At 39.8% G+C, this 17604-nt stretch overlaps 1 protein-coding gene across 2 annotated transcripts in view; it reads left to right on the top strand.

The window, feature by feature from the left end:
- Nucleotides 1–17604, top strand: part of CDH11 (cadherin 11) — a 154308-nt gene that overhangs the window by 108281 nt on the left and 28423 nt on the right. For both annotated transcript variants that reach the window (XM_061387410.1, XM_061387411.1), the window contains exons 5-8: nucleotides 2986–3105; nucleotides 5088–5255; nucleotides 8735–8922; nucleotides 15683–15936. In XM_061387410.1, the coding sequence (XP_061243394.1) occupies nucleotides 2986–3105; nucleotides 5088–5255; nucleotides 8735–8922; nucleotides 15683–15936 (730 nt within the window). The remainder of the gene's footprint in view (nucleotides 1–2985; nucleotides 3106–5087; nucleotides 5256–8734; nucleotides 8923–15682; nucleotides 15937–17604) is intronic.

Here is a 17604-nt window from a genome sequence, read left to right as displayed (position 1 = left end):
GACGGACCTGCTCCACCTGCAGGCGCGCTGTCTCTGCGGGAGGGTGGGCTGGGCCCATTCTCCCAAGTCGGGATGTAGGATGTATGCTGTAGCTTCTATGTTCAAAATAACAAACAAAAAACATTTCATGTATATAGTTGAAGTTTCAAATATTTTAAATTGCCCTGATGTTTTAAACTGTAACCTTACAAAAGATGAGGAGGCATAGAAGAATAGGAAAAATGGGATGGAACTCAGGCCATCCTGGCCCTGGTGCTTGTTAACCTTTTGACTTGGAATCAGTTCCATCTGTTCTCTTAGCCTGAGTTTCTCCTCTGTAAAATGGGACTAAAAGTTTCGACTCATGTAGGATTATAAATAATAGACGTCTGGTCACTAGCGCATGTTGGTGTTCAGTAAGTAATAGCGGCAGAGTTTGTCGCATGTCAGCACAGTGCTCATTAATGATTTACATGCCCTGTTGCATTTAATCTTTTCAGTGACTCATCTTTGCAATGAGGTAGGTCCTATTTGACATATTTTGTAAATGGGAAACCAAAGCTAGAAACAAGTTAATTATAATTTATTCAAGGTCATCTGAGCTATTAAGTGGATCCAGGATATACACCTCACCATGACACTGTGTCACCATCTGTTAGAATAATTCAGAAGCAGCTATGTCTCTCATCATGCATACAGACACCTAACATTGTTAGTGGACAGTTCTCCTGGCAATAATGCTTGTTTGACTTTATAGAATGCAGATTGTTGTGCTTGCTTTTTAGAAGCATGCCTCATAGTAAGAAGGGTTTGCTTTTCAGACAGTGACCAGGGCTGTTCTGATCAGGGAGTAAGTATGGTTATGAAATCAGAGATTTAAAGTTCTGATGAGCTTAAGGATCATCAGGGCCTAACTGCCCGTTTTACAGATGAGAAAACCAAGCACTGAGACTGAGAATCAATTTGCCCAAGAAAGTTAGATACAGAAGTAACTCTAAAACCCTACCCCTCGGGACTTCCCTGGTGGTCCAGTGGTTAAGAATCTGCCTTGCAATGCAGGGGATGTGGGTTCAATCACTGGTCAGGGAACTCATATCCCACATGCCTTGGAGCAACTAAACCTATGAGCCGCAACCAGAGAGTCTGCACACCGCAACGACAGATCCTGCATGAAGCACCTAAGACTGGGGGCAGCCAAATAAAGATTTAAAAAACTACTCCTTCCACTTTGCATATAGAGCTTGTGGTGCAAAAAAAAAAAAAAAAGCCCTCTTCTCCTCCAACTAACGTGAAACCCTTCTCATACTTTATAAAAACTCACCTGGGCCTATTCTGTCTTGTCTTTGCCTTGCCCAATTCTTTAGTTTCTCAGTAGTAACCTGGGGACTTTTAATGAGAAGCAGCAGACATCAAAGAAATCATTACATAGAGGACAACAGTGTCAGCAGCTGAGCCAGGGGGAAAAGGCCAGTCACCAAAAAGGATGCTCCAGGGGAATTTTCATTGACCCCATGTCTTGGGGCAGCTTAGTGCTTAAGGATTAATATCAGACTTTGCATCGTGGCCTATGAGAGTTGTCTGCTGTCAGAAAGTACTGGATTGGAATCATGGCTGTACCTCTGACCAACCAGGTCAACCCAGACAACAGCTTACATCTTTCTCAGTTTTCATTTTGTCATCTATAACATGAGGATAATGTAAACTCTGATGAGGGTTAAATAAACATAGATGTAAAATACAAAGAGTTTTAATGAACTTAGTGGATTTCTTGAAGCAAATTAAGCATAAAAAATAATACTTTCACAAGCTCTACCATGAAAATAGAAAATAGAGCTTATTAATGCCATTACAAATGTCCATGATTTAGAATAGTACCTAGTTTTGTGGGATGAATCCTCCCCCAAAAGTTGTTTGTATGAAAAAATGAATTACAGAATTTTTTTAAAAAGTAAAATTTGTTCTTACACTGTGTGAAAATCACCAGCAAACTTGTAGATCAGAGGGCTGACGGGCTGTATAAATGGGCTGCCTTGCCTCTCACATGGAACCTGGCTCCTCGGTTGAAACTGTCACGGAAAGAACTTGGGCTTGGTTGTTTGCTGGGTAGAGGTTAGAATCCTGACTCTGACAGTGGCCCACTTTGCAAAACAGCCTGCAGAACTTCCTACCTGTCACACTCAGTACCTCACAAGCGCAATGAACGTAGAAAGCACCTAGCAGAGGGGCGGAATACTTGGAACATGCCCCAAACAGTGCTTGGCACAGAGGGATTCTATAATTACCAGCTCTCTCCCTTGACCGTCTCCCCTGCCCCATTCTGAACCGTAAAGGAATAAAGGGTTTTCCTACGAAAAACAGAATCCCCGCTTCTTTCAATTCCCTGGTTTCTTTCCACTGTGGCTCGCAATTGCTGGCCTTAGATCTCACCAGATGTCTACTGGTGATTTCTGTTGTGTGACTACTAGACCCATTGCAGGTGGGAAGATGCAATTTTCATGCCAGTAGGGAACAACATTCTGTACAATATTTATGGCCATAAATTAATTAAAATGTAGTATTAGCAGCCATTTTATTACATGCAAAGCAACAATAAAATGATGTATTTATTGCTCTGCTACAGATGGAAGACTGCACTCTGTCCTTTCATGAAAAGCAATTCATCATTAATTATCCTTTATTATACTCTTTGGGAAGATTTTTATTTAATTATTTCATATACTGAACATTCCAGTTGCATGGGCCTTAGAATGTTTTTGCAATAATGTTCACATTATTATTTTAACTACTAAGCATAGTAGGATGCACTATGAATATAGAAAGTTCATTTTTAAACTATGGGGATTAAAAAGGGAGGGGGGAGGAAGGGAAATTACTTTTGCATCTCAGTCTGGAAAATCAAAGCATATTGGGGCTCTCGTTAGTTTTTAATCTTAAGACAAAATTTGCAAACTAGCATATAATTTGAAAAGCGGAGGGATTGTCTCTAATGAATATTTCACTTTTAAGGAACGTCAGTGATCCAGGTGACAGCTTCAGACGCAGATGACCCCACCTATGGAAACAGTGCCAAGTTAGTGTACAGCATCCTGGAAGGACAACCCTACTTTTCAGTAGAAGCACAGACAGGTACCATGGAATGGCGTTGTGATTTGTGACACATTGTAAATAAGGAGTCCAGGCCTGCTGGCTGAAACCTTTTTGAGTCTCAGTTTTCTAAAATATAAAATGGGCCACCTAACAAGACTATTGTGCAGTGTAGACACTGTGCATTGCCTGGCCTGTAGTTAGCATTCAATGAACTATGCTTATGACTGCTTTTATTTGTATTGCAGCATGTCACATACTGCACATGGCCTGGCCTGTAGTTAGCACCCAATGAATTATACTTGTGACTGCTTTTGTTTGTATTGCGCCATGTCACAGCAATAAATATAATCCTAGACTGCAACTTTCCTCTTGATATCAGTTCTTAAAACTCAACTTCAACTTAAAAATGTATCTTCAAATATGTTTTATCATAAAATTCAACTGTGGATCCAAATTAAGAGACCATAGGACTTGAGGACTTTTAAAAACTGGCAGCTCTCAAAGCTTGAAGACCTCTGTGCAGGGTTGGGGGTGGTGGGGGTGGGAACTGATGAGGCTCAGGTATGTCTGGGAGGTGGCACATCCCCACCTCCTCTGCTGAGCTTCGAGGTTCCCAACAGGCATTAACATCCAAAAAGGAGGTTCTGCAAATCCTTACAGAAAACAAATAGCAAACAAAAAGAGTGAACGAATATGCCAGCCAAAACCTACACCAAATATTTCACTCCATGTGTACCAAATTTGATTCTAGGATCCTTTTATTAGAATAAACACTAAAATCCTATGAAACTGTCAGTCCACAGTATTATACCTCAAACTCCCTTCTTTTTTCCATAGTATACCCCCATATGTTTGCAAAATATTTACAAAAAATCCACTTATATTAATACAGTTGAAATTTATCAAATATATGCATATATGTGTGTGTGTGTGTATAATATTATATTGCATAGCCTGCCAATCAGATATTTTGCCTGCTTACCGAATATAATTTCCACTTACCTATGTGATCATTTGTTTGTAGACACTATGCTTTGGATCACAATTTAGGGGGCTACTTGCTATGATTTCATCAAAGGCATTTACCAATTAATTTTGCCAAGGATAAATGTGGAGTTGCATCTAAGTTTTTGAGATACTAAAATTGCTGGAGGGACTCTAGTTGCAATATTCGTTATCTCAAGGACTCATGTTAGGAAGGACAAATTTGAACCTACCAAATTATTTAACAGACAAGAAAAACGAGGCTCAGCGAGTTGAAGAATATTGCTGAAAAAAATACAAACATCGGGGTCAGAAAAGGATAAGGGCTTAAAGCTTCCACGACACTCTCTTAGATTTCCAGTGTAAATGTTGCTACATCTACAGACAGAAAAAGCTTGCACGTGTTCCCAAAAGATTTTAAGGGAACATGGTTTCCACACGAGTAATGCACTAATATACAGAGATCATGTAGAATTTAATTATTAATGTATCCTTGTCAGTGATAGGTGATAGTAAACAACTAGAGTTGACATAAGCATTGTGTATATTTCTAACCCATTTGTTATACACTTAAAAAGCTAATATTAACATTTTAGTGTATTGCCATTTACTTTTAACTTAAAATAGACCGGAGTAATGTTTCTAAGAATTATATGCAGGCATTGATAGTCAAAGGATTCTGCTGACAGTCCAGAAGCATGGGTTTATGCTATGGATGCTCATGTAGTGGGTCCTCAAATGTATCAGTCTTTAGCATCTTTAATTGTTATACCTGAGAAGGATGAGATTATAATTTGCATTTATAGTACAACATATAAAACATAAAATTTTAATGCTACATTAATAACGATGGCAGTTTGCTGGAAAATATGTCTATATGATGCTCCAAGTATGGCTACTTTTGATGATAAATATGTTGGAGTGACTCTTCTGTGCGGACAGCTGCTGTTTTATTTATCTCTGCTTCCTGTGCCTAGACCTTTCTTGTTATAATGTAATTAATGAAGATCTGTGGTGTTCCCTGCTCGCCTGTCCAGGTATCATCAGAACTGCCCTTCCCAACATGGATAGGGAAGCCAAGGAGGAGTACCATGTGGTGATCCAGGCCAAGGACATGGGTGGACACATGGGTGGACTCTCAGGGACAACCAAAGTGACGATCACACTGACCGACGTCAACGACAACCCACCAAAGTTTCCGCAGAGTAAGTCAGTGGGCTTGGTTTTCACTTTCCAATGGTGCCACAGCCAACTCTCTTCTCTGACCCATCCCTGCTATACTCAACTTTCCAGAAGGAATCTAGAGTAACGGAGGCTCTTTATAACATTCTTGATAAAAAAAAAAAAAACAAAACACAGAAGACAGCAGTAATAACAACAGAAATCTTAAGTGGAGGAGAGGTAGTGGGAGAAAGTGGGAGAAAGGCATGGAATGTTTCACAACCCTGGAAAGAGAAAAATCCATTTTGCTAGGCACTCATAATGTGATGTAGTAATTAATTAACTTTTCTGCCTCAGTGTTCTCATTTCTAACCTGAATATGTAATCGTAGCTGGATCAGTTCTCTATTGCTACCTAACAAACTACTTCGGATCTTGTGCTTTAAAACAATAATAATTGTTTATTTTGTCATGAGTCTGAAATGTGGGCAAAACCTGAAAGAGGCAGCTTGTTTCTGTTTCACAGCATCAGTTGGCAGAGTTTGACTGAGGCTAGAAGATCCACTTCCAAGCTGGTTCAATCACGAGGCTGGCAAGTTAATGTCAGCTGTTGCTTCCCGTCCGTGTCAGCCTCTCCAAGGAGTGGCTTGGATGGGTTCTGAAAGTGAGAAGAGCCCCAAGGACACCAAGTAGAAACTGTATTGCCTGTTGTAACCGAGCTTCAGAAATCACATAGCATCATTTCCACTGTAGTCATAAGACTGCTCAAATTTAAGTGGAGTTCTTACAGACCCCACCTTTCAAGGGAAGGACTGTTAAAGCCTCTTTGAAAGAGAAGCATATGGGTTGGGAGATACTGTTTGGACTATTTTTGCAAAATAAAATCTTCCACAAGACTCAGTTAATAGGATACTGGGACTCCCCCGGTGGTCCAGTGATTAAGAATTTGTCTTGCAGTGCAGGAGACACAGGTTCAATCCCTGGTCGGGGCATTAGGATCCTACATGCTCTGGGGAAACTGGGCCCACGTGCTGCAACTACTGAGCCCGAGCCACAGCTAGAGAGTCCATGTGCCAAGATCTTGCGTGCTGCAGCTAAGACCCAGCAGAGCAAAACAGACAAATAAATATTAAAAAAAAAACATTTAAATTAGTTGGATATTGTTAGAACTACATGAGCTACTGTAGAATCTTACAATGATGTCTGGCATAAGCTCTCAACAAAGGTTAGCCATTGTTATAATCTAGGTGATTATGGTCCTACAAAATTAATAGGATTGCAGCAGGAAATAAAAGAAAAATAATTTGAAAGGTCATTATTAACAATCATAATTACAACAACTACAACCTTTCAATGAATAGTTACTACTATTGCAAATCTCTATGAGAGCCTCTATTTCACAGATAAAACTGGGTTCCATGGAAGGTGCTGTAAGTTGCCTGAAGAATTACAGCATAGCCAGATTTTGAACACAAATCTGGTTATATGTATAGTGCAGGTATAGACAGAGGTACAGTATAACCATAATGATGCTGGTGCTGATAGATCATGGGGAGTTCAGCATGAAAGCTTCTTTATTAGATTAGCTGGTAGAGCCTATGAGTTTATTGCCAGAGAGATGGCACTTTTTACAAATGAGAAAACAGGGAAGGCCACCAAGTATGGTCCCAGAAAGGACCATGGTCACTCAAAGGAATTCAAAGACAACAATCTCTGGAAGGGAGACATTAAGGTGGAGGATTACAGGGTGACAGCCAATTCTCATAAAGTCCCCAAAGAGATGAAGATTACTTTGCTTGGTCAGGCACAAGATTCAGCATCCCCAATAAGCTTAAGCCTCATAGAGTACTCTAAGAAGCTGCATGCTCCATTATCCACACTCTGAAACTGTCTGGTATGGATGCTGGATGGAAAGGACCATGCGGGGCTATTAGCAGGCGGTGATCAATGTCCTTGCTCACCTGCCGGCATAGAGTGAAGGTACATCACTGCTGTGAAGATAACCAGTTTTATAGCTGTGGACTTGAATGAGATTTAGAGAAAATTACCTGAGAGCAAGTTTTTCTAAACCTTGATGTAAATTGGTAATTATCTACAGAGACTCCCATCTCCTTCTTGTGCTTTATCATGGAGGACATGGTGTGTTTAAGTTGAATATGGGTCTGAACAGAAAGCAGTCACAGCCAAACAATATAGATAAATGTACACAGAGTATGAAAATTGATAAAATCCACGTAAGGAGAAACTAAAGCTTAAATTGCTTAAGTAGCTTGTCCCAAACTACTAGGTTTGGCGGTGACAGAGGCAGAGATATCCAACCCTTGCTTCTCTACGTTGTTTCGCAGAGAATATTTTTTTAATTCTGATGATACAGTTGAGATGATCTCAAGTCTTATTTCTTTAATGAAACCTTTCAGCAACTTCCTACACGTTTTTAAAGAAACTCGGACATCTTTTCCGGCTCCTGCAGTGCCCTTTGTGCACAGTTAGGCCCCAGCCCATTTACACTGATTTCCTACCAGAAGGCTGCAATCACACCTGTGGTCTTACTCTTCTGTATATATTCACTGTTTTCACTTTAGGGTTTTTGCAATTTGCTGTTTGCTTTGTTTGTACTTTCATCCCCAGATATTTACATGATTTATCCGGCCCAGTCCTTTCAGGAGATATTCACACACACTCACATGAACACACTCACACACAACATACACTTATACACAGTCACACTTATACACTTTCATTATCCTTTGTCCCTTACTGTATTTTTCTCCTTCTTAGCAATGATATCAGAGTATGTATACATATGATTTTTTTTTCTCTGTAGAAGGAGGGAAGAATCTTGACTCTTTCATTTACTACTGAGTTCCCAAAGGCTAGGACAGTGCTCAGCATATAGTAGGTTCCCAATACATATTAAATCTATGTGGAAATGTCACACTGTGAGAAACCTTTCCATATAAGATATTCATTCATCAAATGGTGAAGGAGGTAAAGTAAGAAGAGAGTCAAATATAGAGCTGGAAGGGTCATGACCTTGAAAGACAAAATTTGCATTTGACTTTAAAATAAATATGGAGCTACAGAAGGCTTTTAAACAGAGAAGACATCCTCTTTCTGGGCACCTGGGAGTGCCATATGTGAGCCTGAGAATGAACTCTGGGCCATTCCAAAGACGTAAAGAGAGGTTTTGATTTTTTTTGAATGTGTGAAGATATGCATGGGCCTCCATCAGTTCCTGATGGGAAATGTAACTGGGCATTGTTTTCCTTTCTCACGTGTGGCACGTGCCCCCACCCTACCACCCTGGACCCTGATATTATTTCATCATTCTTTACAGAAAACATTTCTTTGACAAGCAAGCTGTGTGGGATCTTCCTTGCATCCATTCACTTCTTTTCATGTTTTCAATCAATAGGAAGCTCAGTGTCAAACCCTTTGAGAAATTTATTGGGATTCAATGAAATCTAAAGTCTTACAGCTGCCAAATAAAAGGGAAAATAAAAATAGATATCTTCTTCTTCTAGGCGTATACCAGATGTCTGTGTCAGAAGCAGCTGTCCCAGGGGAGGAAGTGGGAAGAGTGAAGGCTAAAGATCCAGACATTGGAGAAAATGGCTTAGTCACGTACAATATTGTTGATGGAGATGGGATGGAATTGTTTGAAATCACAACGGACTATGAAACACAGGAGGGCGTGGTGAAACTGAAAAAGGTGAGTTAGGGTGAGGAGTCAGATGTGGCAGCAGTGTGGCCTGCTTTGCCAGGACAACGCTGCAGGAAACAAAGAGTTGAAGGCTAAAAACTGAGAATATGGACAACTGAGGGCTGGACTTCAGACTTTGCAGCTGAGCTTTGAGCTTTTGGGAGAGAACAGAACTGTATTTCAGAGGGAGCTGGCAGAAGGGACTGATGATGCCTACCTGAGATTGATAGTTTTTATACAACTTGGGGACTATAGTCAATAATAATGTAATATCTTGCTATTGTGACAGATGACAATCAGACTTGCCATTTTGAAATGTATACAAATATCAAATCACTGTGTTGTACACCAGGAACTAGCATGGTACTGTAGGTCAATTATTCTTCAAAAACAAACCAAAAAACAGACTCATGGACAAAGAGATCAGATGTATGGTTATCAGAGGTGGAGGATGGGGAAAGGGGAAGTTGGATGAAGGCAGTCAAAAGGGAAAAACTCCCATTTATAAGACGAATAAGTATTAGGGATATAATTAATACTGCTGAATGTTATATATGAAAGTTGTTCAGTGAGTAAATCCTTAAGAGTTTTCATCAAAAAGAAATTTTTGCTTTTTCTTTTGTATCTATATGAGATGATGAATGTTCACTAAACTTACTGTGGTAATGATTTCATGATGTATGAAAGTCAGATTTTATACTGTATATCTTAAGCTTATACAGTACTGTATGTCAATTATATCTCAGTAAAACTGGAAGAAAGAGAGGGGGTGATAATACTTGCCCTGAGATTACTGATTAGTTCTTTTATGCCTTGGCACAGTTTCCTCAGGGAAAGAAAGATGTTTACATAAATCTAGATTTTGGAGCAGCCCTCAGCATGCATGAGGTTTCCTTGTTGGATCTGCCAAGCTGAGTCTATTAATATAGATTCTCCAGAACTTTTCCCATCTCAAACATCCAAGGTCTGTTACATTATTAGGCCTTCTATGAAACGTGAACCAAACCCTCTGCTCAATTTTCTCTCAGAACTGAGCCTGAGAAACAAAAATAATGGATCTTCCCTCATAGTCAACTAAATTGGTGCTAAAAATGTGTTCCTGGGATTAATTCACTACAAAGATGAGCTTATTGTTTATTCTTATTTTGCTTTTTTAATTTATTCAATTCTAAATATTGGCCAGAGACAGCCTGTGACTCATACTAACCTTTGTTTGGTATATGATGAAAATCATATAAAATAGATGGTAGTATCCCTGTGGGCAATGATACCTTAGTTTAATTAGGAGGAGGCTGGGGCTCAGACAGGTTAAATAATTTAATCCTGTTGTAATCACACAGCTAGCAATTTAAAGACATGGAATTCAAAATTAATGTATTCTAAAACATCTTTCCACTTAAGGCATTTTGGAAATAGCTGGACCAAAAAGGTTTTATAAAAGAGAGCCAGATTGGTTTTGCTTTCAGTGTATATTCTAGTAAAACGATTACCACCCCCCCCACCGATTTACCACTTGAGAAATCAATATCTCTCCATCATTAAAGTATAAGGAGTATCAAATCTGAATTGGATGATGGAATTACCTTGGTTTTAATCAAACATTCATTTTCAACTTGATTTTGTAGCCTGAAGATTAAGCTCCTTGGTATGATAGGAAAGATTGGACTTGAACACTGATGAAAAAATTAATTTCAAGAACCAATAAAGAGTTTAGCTGCTGGAGAGGAGGCAAGGGTGGGATGGGAGGGAGATTCCTGGGAGGAATCTTTTAGTAAAGGGAGCAGGGAGAGATGTGTTCTCAGAAGCCCACTTTTCACAACATATGAAAGCAACGTTGTTGGGTTTGGGAGAAATATAAGGGGACCCAAAGACAAAGAAAGTAGGAGTGACTCTGTCATGAAAGAGTATGGAAGTTGGGGTAAACTTTGGATATATGGAAAAATCAACATTAGTGATGATGAATGGTATAGTCTCCGAAGCCTAATCACCAGCCACAAGGGGCTGGGATAATCACTCCCTCTGGTTTCTCCTCTGGAAAAGTAGCTGTGTGAATTGGCCTGTAGCATAGAGCTGTCAACTTGCTTTGTTAATTAATATGACTATCCCTCCTGCCTGACACTGACATACGAGCAGTGACATCAACGATTCCTGCCCGCATCCTTGGCTGTTCAAATAATTGGGTAGTTGGTTATACTAAGGTTGTCACCTGTTTTCAGTGTATTCAGGGTATGAACACACACTGTGTCTCTAAAATCTGAAACATTTAAGTCACCCCATGGGACTAACACATTGCAAATGAGCTCTCTGCATATGATTAATTTCACATTTCCCCCCAATTCAATGTGTTTATTTCAGGCAAAGGAATAATCTTCCATAAAGCACTGATGTTTAGGTTGAAAACAGTAGGATATTCTTTCATTTGTAAAAGAACATTTCCTTAAACTTATAGCATAAAGTTCTAACTGTCCAGGAGGAAAAAAAAATATTGAGAGGTGAATTTAATAGAGTAGATTGATGGAAGCATTATATATTATTTAATAATATAAAAAGATGTCGAGAGACCCACCAAACTATTTTTGCCTTTTAAAAATATTCTGTAATATAGTTGTTTTTTTTCACTTGTTTCTTAATTCATTCAACTTATTTTTCTACCAAGAGCGGTTGAGTTTTTATTATTTGTCAGGCAGGCCCTTTGTGAGAGGCTGGACATCTAAAATTGAAGAAACAGAGTTCTGGTCACAGGGAGATCAGAATTTAACAGGACAGTTAAGCAAAAAAGACAATTAAAATAGAGAGGGTGTTTCTGACCCTTGAGATTTTTAACATTTCAGGACAGAGACTTCTTTGTTGTAGGGGGCAGTTCTGTGCATTGTATGGTGTTTAGCAACATCCTGACCTCTCCTTACTTGATGTCAGAAAGCACACACCCAGCCCCACCAGCTGCGATGACAAAATATAGCTCCAGACAAAGCCTAATATTCGCTGGGGTGAGGCACAGCAAAATCACTTCCCGGTTGAGAAGCAACTGTGATAGCGCATGATAGTGTCTATGAATATGGGTCACGGATGACCACTTACAGGGAGCAGTTCTAGAGCTACGTCTTCATAGGTGAGTAGGAATTTATCAAGTGGATAAGGAGAGAAGGGTCAGAGAACACTAGTGCCTGAAGGACTGGTCTTGATGAAAACAGGACACATTTAAGAAACTTGAGTGAGTTCAGTCTTGAGGGTTTTGAGATGGATACAGTGGGACCAGTTGAAAAAATCTTGCTAGAATTCAAGAGAGAAATTACAAAGACTGGAAGAAGGCAGAAGAGATAAACGTAAAGAATTCAAGAGTTACTTAGGAGTTACTCATGTATTGAATGGGCTTCCCTGGTGGCTTAGACGGTAAAGAATCTGCCTGCAGTGCAGGAGACCCCGGGTTCAATGCCTAGGTTGGGAAGTTCCACTAGAGAAGGGAAAGGCTACCCACTCCAGTATTCTTGCCTGGAGAATTTCATGGACAGAAAAGAAGCCTGAAGGGCTCTAGCCTATGGGGTCACAAAGAGTTGGACCTGAGTGACTAACACTTTCACTTTCTTGTACTGAATAGCTTAGAAAATAATAAATATTTCTTGAATACCCTGTGTGAGACAGAGTAAGTGTCAGGCTTATAAAAGAGAGAGAGAAACGGAGGAGCTGCCTTCAGCATATTGAGATGATCTCTGTGTGACTAGCTGAAGAAGAACCAGTGCAAAGTAAAAATGAGACCTGTAGGTGGCTTGGTGGACTTAGGAAAATCCGATGCTGCAACAGCTTTGACTGAATGGGATTCCCAGTTATCACTGAGAGATCTCTTCATGGTCTCTGAGGTATTCGCTTTCAAACAAATAAACTCCTTGTAAAGCAGTGAGAGAGCAGTATTAGAAGGCATTTTAAATATTTTTAAAATAACAATTTTAGTAAAGCCACTTTTATGCCTGATTATGGCTTCCCCAGTGGCTCAGTGGTTAAAAAAAAAAAACAGTGCCTACAATGCAGAAGCCACAGGAGACGTGGGTTCAATCCTGGGTTTGGAAGATCCCCTGGAGGAGGAATGGAAACCCTCTCCAGTATTCTTGCCTGGAGAATCCCCTGGACAAAGGAATCTGGTAGTCTACAGTGCATGGGGTCACAGAGTCAGACACAACTGAAGCGACTTAGCATGCACTCATGCATGCCTGATTATTTCTTTATGTTCTCTGTCCACATATATATAGATGTGGATGTGTAACATTTAACACAGTTGCAGTCATTGAGTAATCAGATGTGTTAACTTAATAGCACATCATAAATGTCTTACATGCTGTTATATAATATACATAATCATTTTTAATGACTACATAACATCCCATCCTATTGATGGACCATTATTTCCTTAATAAAATCTCACAGTTGGATTTGGTGTTTTGTGTGTATGTTTCCCAGGATTAGATATAACCCCTCAATGATGTCTAAACAACATCATGCATTTTTGAATACTGTGTGTTTTGGTTTTATGTTGAATTAATCCCTCAGGCAGGATTTTTAGAGGTGGGATTAGTAAACTCGGGAGTATTGAGATTTTTATGGCTTATGTAGTATGTTGCTTCATATAGCTTCATTTCAACTACTCATAACATGGATAGGGAAACTACCTTAAATCTCTTTTGGAAGGAGGCAGGGAATAAATTAGAGGCAGATGCTTAAATGTTGTCCATCCATCAACTCTGCTTTCCTTTCAGCCACAGTGATTGGTGCATACTATCACTTGGTATAGTCATTCCTGGGTGCTGGGGAGGCAGAGGTCAGCAAAGATCAACGCAACTGCGTATAGTTCTTTGGGATGCTCCTCACCCAGCAGGGGTGGGGGACAAGGGACTGCAGATGGGCAATTAAGGGGCCAGACCAATCTGTCTGGGGGAGATGGGGAGGATTTCATAAGCCTGGGATGACCACCAGACGACAGTAAAGTTTCACCAAACTAGAAAGGGCATTCCAGACAAGCATTTGCAAAGATCTGGGGAGAATTGCTCTAGATTCAGCAGGTACCAGTCAAACTATACTATACCAACTTTAACATTAACAAGGTTTTCCAGTGGAAACAGTGCTCTGGGTCCTTAGGTGTGTACCTAAGTCAAGTTCAAAACATTCTGTTACCAGCTGAATCGATAGATTACCTGAGAGAAGAAAATTTCTTCTTGCCTGGTCTCAGAACTATCATATTCAGGTTTTTGATTTTGTCTAATAATCACAGAGATTTTTGAAGGATTGCAGCAGTCTCACACCTTCAGCCTATAAATACCATTCCTTCCTGCTGTTCAGTAACCCAGTGAAGGACAAAGAGACTGCTGGGGAACCTGAAACAGCTGGGGACAGATTTTGCTTCAAGAAAAGGGAGTGTTCTCTGAATCTGGCGAGAAAAGTTTCAAGGGTGTTGAATGCCTCTAACCTTCCTGAAACTGGAACCATCCTCAGTTAGAATTCTGTAGAATTAGGTTAGGACTAAGCCCTATGATTACATGCCCATTCAAAATAAAACTAGGCGGATGACAGCAACATGGCAGGCAGATGCTAGCCTTAAAAGACCCAACTCTTTGCAAACATTTGGGAGTTCAGCATCATTCAGAGTGCTAATTAGAAAGTTTGGTTTCCGGGCAGGAAGGCTTGTTTCTCCTCTGTGATTTTACTTTGCACCCGTTGCTGACTGATTCACAGAACCACCCCTCCTTCAGAATGTGGGAGTGCTTACTATCAGTTTCTTAATAATGACAGCCATTCAAATGTTACTTCATTTTTTTGTCACATGTGTGTAAAACCTATATTATTTATAATTGTTTTTCTCTCAATGGACTTCTGTACAAATATACATTCTTGTAACTGGGAAGTACTCACACTGTCCTATATCACTTGCCATAAATAGGAAGTAACCTAAAAAATGAATTCAGTCCAAACAAAGTGATGTCATTCCATTCTAGCTAGAGAGTTCTATCGTAATCTTTCAAAAGGGAGATTAGGAAGCATAACAGGTATGTTAAAAATTAGTACTGAGTAAGAAGCATAACAGGTATGTTAAAAATTAGTACTGAGATGTCCTTGATGTGTTTGAGAATGAAAGAATTGGAAAAAGGATAATAGTATCAGTAATGAGGATAATGTCATTCAAAAAACCCACCCACTCAAATTACCCATAAACCATGTTAAGTTGGTCCATAATCTGTTAAGTCAGATTATGGACCCCTGCTGGTAAGGTTTCTAGACTTTAAGAAATGCTCTGTGGTCAAAAAGTTTAAAAATGAGACTGTTAATATGATTAAGCCAGAGTGTGTGTGGGTAGAGGGGAGAGTCATCTAACAAGACATTGCTTTTTTCTCTAAAATTCATTGAGTATTTTTATTACCAAGATTCTTAGTACTTTTCAGAATGGGCTACAACATTTATTTTTGTAATGTTTTAATTCCTTTCCTTAAGTGATTTTAGTGACTGAATTGGGAAGCCTTAGTGTGTTCAGATAATGTGGTTCATTTTAGATGATGGGGTCCTTCGGAGTCTGCCGTGCTCCTAGAATTACCCATTAAACACATTCCAAGTTTTAACAATTGATTTGTCTGATTTTCTGACCAAATGGCTCAGGTAATTGGATATTGAATAGACACTGATTTTCTCTCTTTGAACAACTATTCACGCTGCCCTATAAAAACAATCAGGTCTTTCTTTTCCATTATTCTTTCAAGGAATTGGTTGTCAATCTTCTCTTCTTTTTTGCCAGCCTGTAGATTTTGAAACCAAAAGAGCATACAGCTTGAAGGTAGAGGCAGCCAACGTGCACATTGACCCAAAGTTCATCAGCAATGGGCCTTTCAAGGACACCGTGACAGTCAAGATTGCAGTAGAAGATGCTGATGAGCCCCCTATGTTCTTGGCCCCAAGTTATATCCACGAAGTCCAAGAAAATGCAGCCCCTGGCACTGTGGTGGGGAGAGTGCATGCCAAAGACCCTGATGCTGCCAACAGCCCAATAAGGTACAGATAAACTTATTTTTAAAGTCTGGATGGGGAATTCTAGAGGCAAGAGGTTTTAGGAAAGCCCTACAGGAGCCACATCCTTCAGTCTCAAGAAGGGTCCAAGATATCATTCAATGTAAACAAGATGAAGACTTAGGAGACATGAAAATTCTACTCCAGTTATTTGGATAGACTCATTCAGGCTCCATGATTTCTGGAGCAGATTTCCTGGTTATACTAGGTGATATAACCCTTATCTTCACCTGTCTGTCTCAGAGAATTGTGGTGAAGTATAAATAATGGTTGTAAAATAATAACTGTAATTCTAATTTATTGAATACCTTTCTATGTTCCCGTTACTTCACTAAGGGGAATCAGATACATAAATTAATTTATCCTGTCAACATTATTTTATAGGAATTATTATTCCTTAAGCTGAGACAAAAACAGGGTTCTGCAGGACAAAGTGACTTAACCAAAGAACCCAGACAGTGATCAGGGGGCTCAGAAAGCAAGCCCTGTCTATCTAACTGCTGAACATTTTGAAGAGACAATAAAGTGACCCTCAAATTTAAAGTGCTTTTCTTATCATGAATACATTTTTGTGACTTAGAAAAGAAAACTAGAAAACAGAACCCTGCCTCCCCTGTCTCCCCAACCTGAGCTAATAACCAGTGAGACTGATGATGAAGATGAGACAGTGTTGAGAAAGAAGCTGACCAGAAGGAAGCTTGAGTTATACAGTCAAGGCATGTCTATATAGGGCAGGAATGGAAAGTTGTCTGAAACCTGCCCTGGATTCTAGCAGGTGTTTGTACTTCCGTGGCCACTCCCCTAATTCTGTTCTTGCTTAGATTCCTTCCTCTGCCTGCTCATGGTCTCCCTACCCCCAGACTACCACCTACCTTTCCATCATCCTGTAGCAAGATCCAAACATCATATCGTGCTTCAGTTAAACAACAACAAAAAAGTCACTGATCAAATTGTTTCTCATTGTCTCATAGTCCAAAATAATGTCAAGTCTCTCACTCAGCTTAAGCTCTTCTTCAAGCCCCACCCCTCAGTTACTGCTGGTCTTTCTGCTTTCTTCCTCTCCCTTCTCACCAGACTCTCAGTTGCAGCTAGACTAGGCTATTTCCTGTCCTTTTCTAGTTCCTGACTTTTGTATGTTCTTCCTCCTGGTTGGAGCTCTCTACCTCATCCTTTCCAGCTTGCAACATGGTACTCATTTTTCCCATCTCCACTTAGGTGTCATTGTCCTCTAGGAGTTCTCCCAGGCACCCTAAGATAGATCGGATGCAGCTTCTACCTCACAGCTCTTACCATGCTGCATCGCAGTGACAGCTTACACTGTGTTGCCATTGGCATACTCAAAGAGGGCCAGGGATATGTCTGTCTAGGTCATGGGTTGATAAGTTACAGCCCACAGAACAAGCCACCGTCTGCATTTTGAGGAACCTCTATACTGCTTTCCATAACAGCTGTATCTTGAACAGATACCTGAACTCCCATGTTCACTGCAGTGTTATTCATGATAGACAGGCTATGGAAGTAATCTAAATTTCCATCGACAGATGAATGGACAAAGAAATCATGATATATCTATATAATAGAATATTATTTAGCCTGAAGAAAGAAAATTCTGCCAATGGTGATAACATATGTATATTTTGGGGATAAACTCCA

Source organism: Bos javanicus, chromosome 18 (genome assembly GCF_032452875.1).
Source record: "Bos javanicus breed banteng chromosome 18, ARS-OSU_banteng_1.0, whole genome shotgun sequence".
In the NCBI taxonomy this organism is placed as follows: domain Eukaryota; kingdom Metazoa; phylum Chordata; class Mammalia; order Artiodactyla; family Bovidae; genus Bos; species Bos javanicus.
Note: the sequence above shows the minus strand (reverse complement) of the source record. Positions and strands in the feature narration are given on the sequence as shown.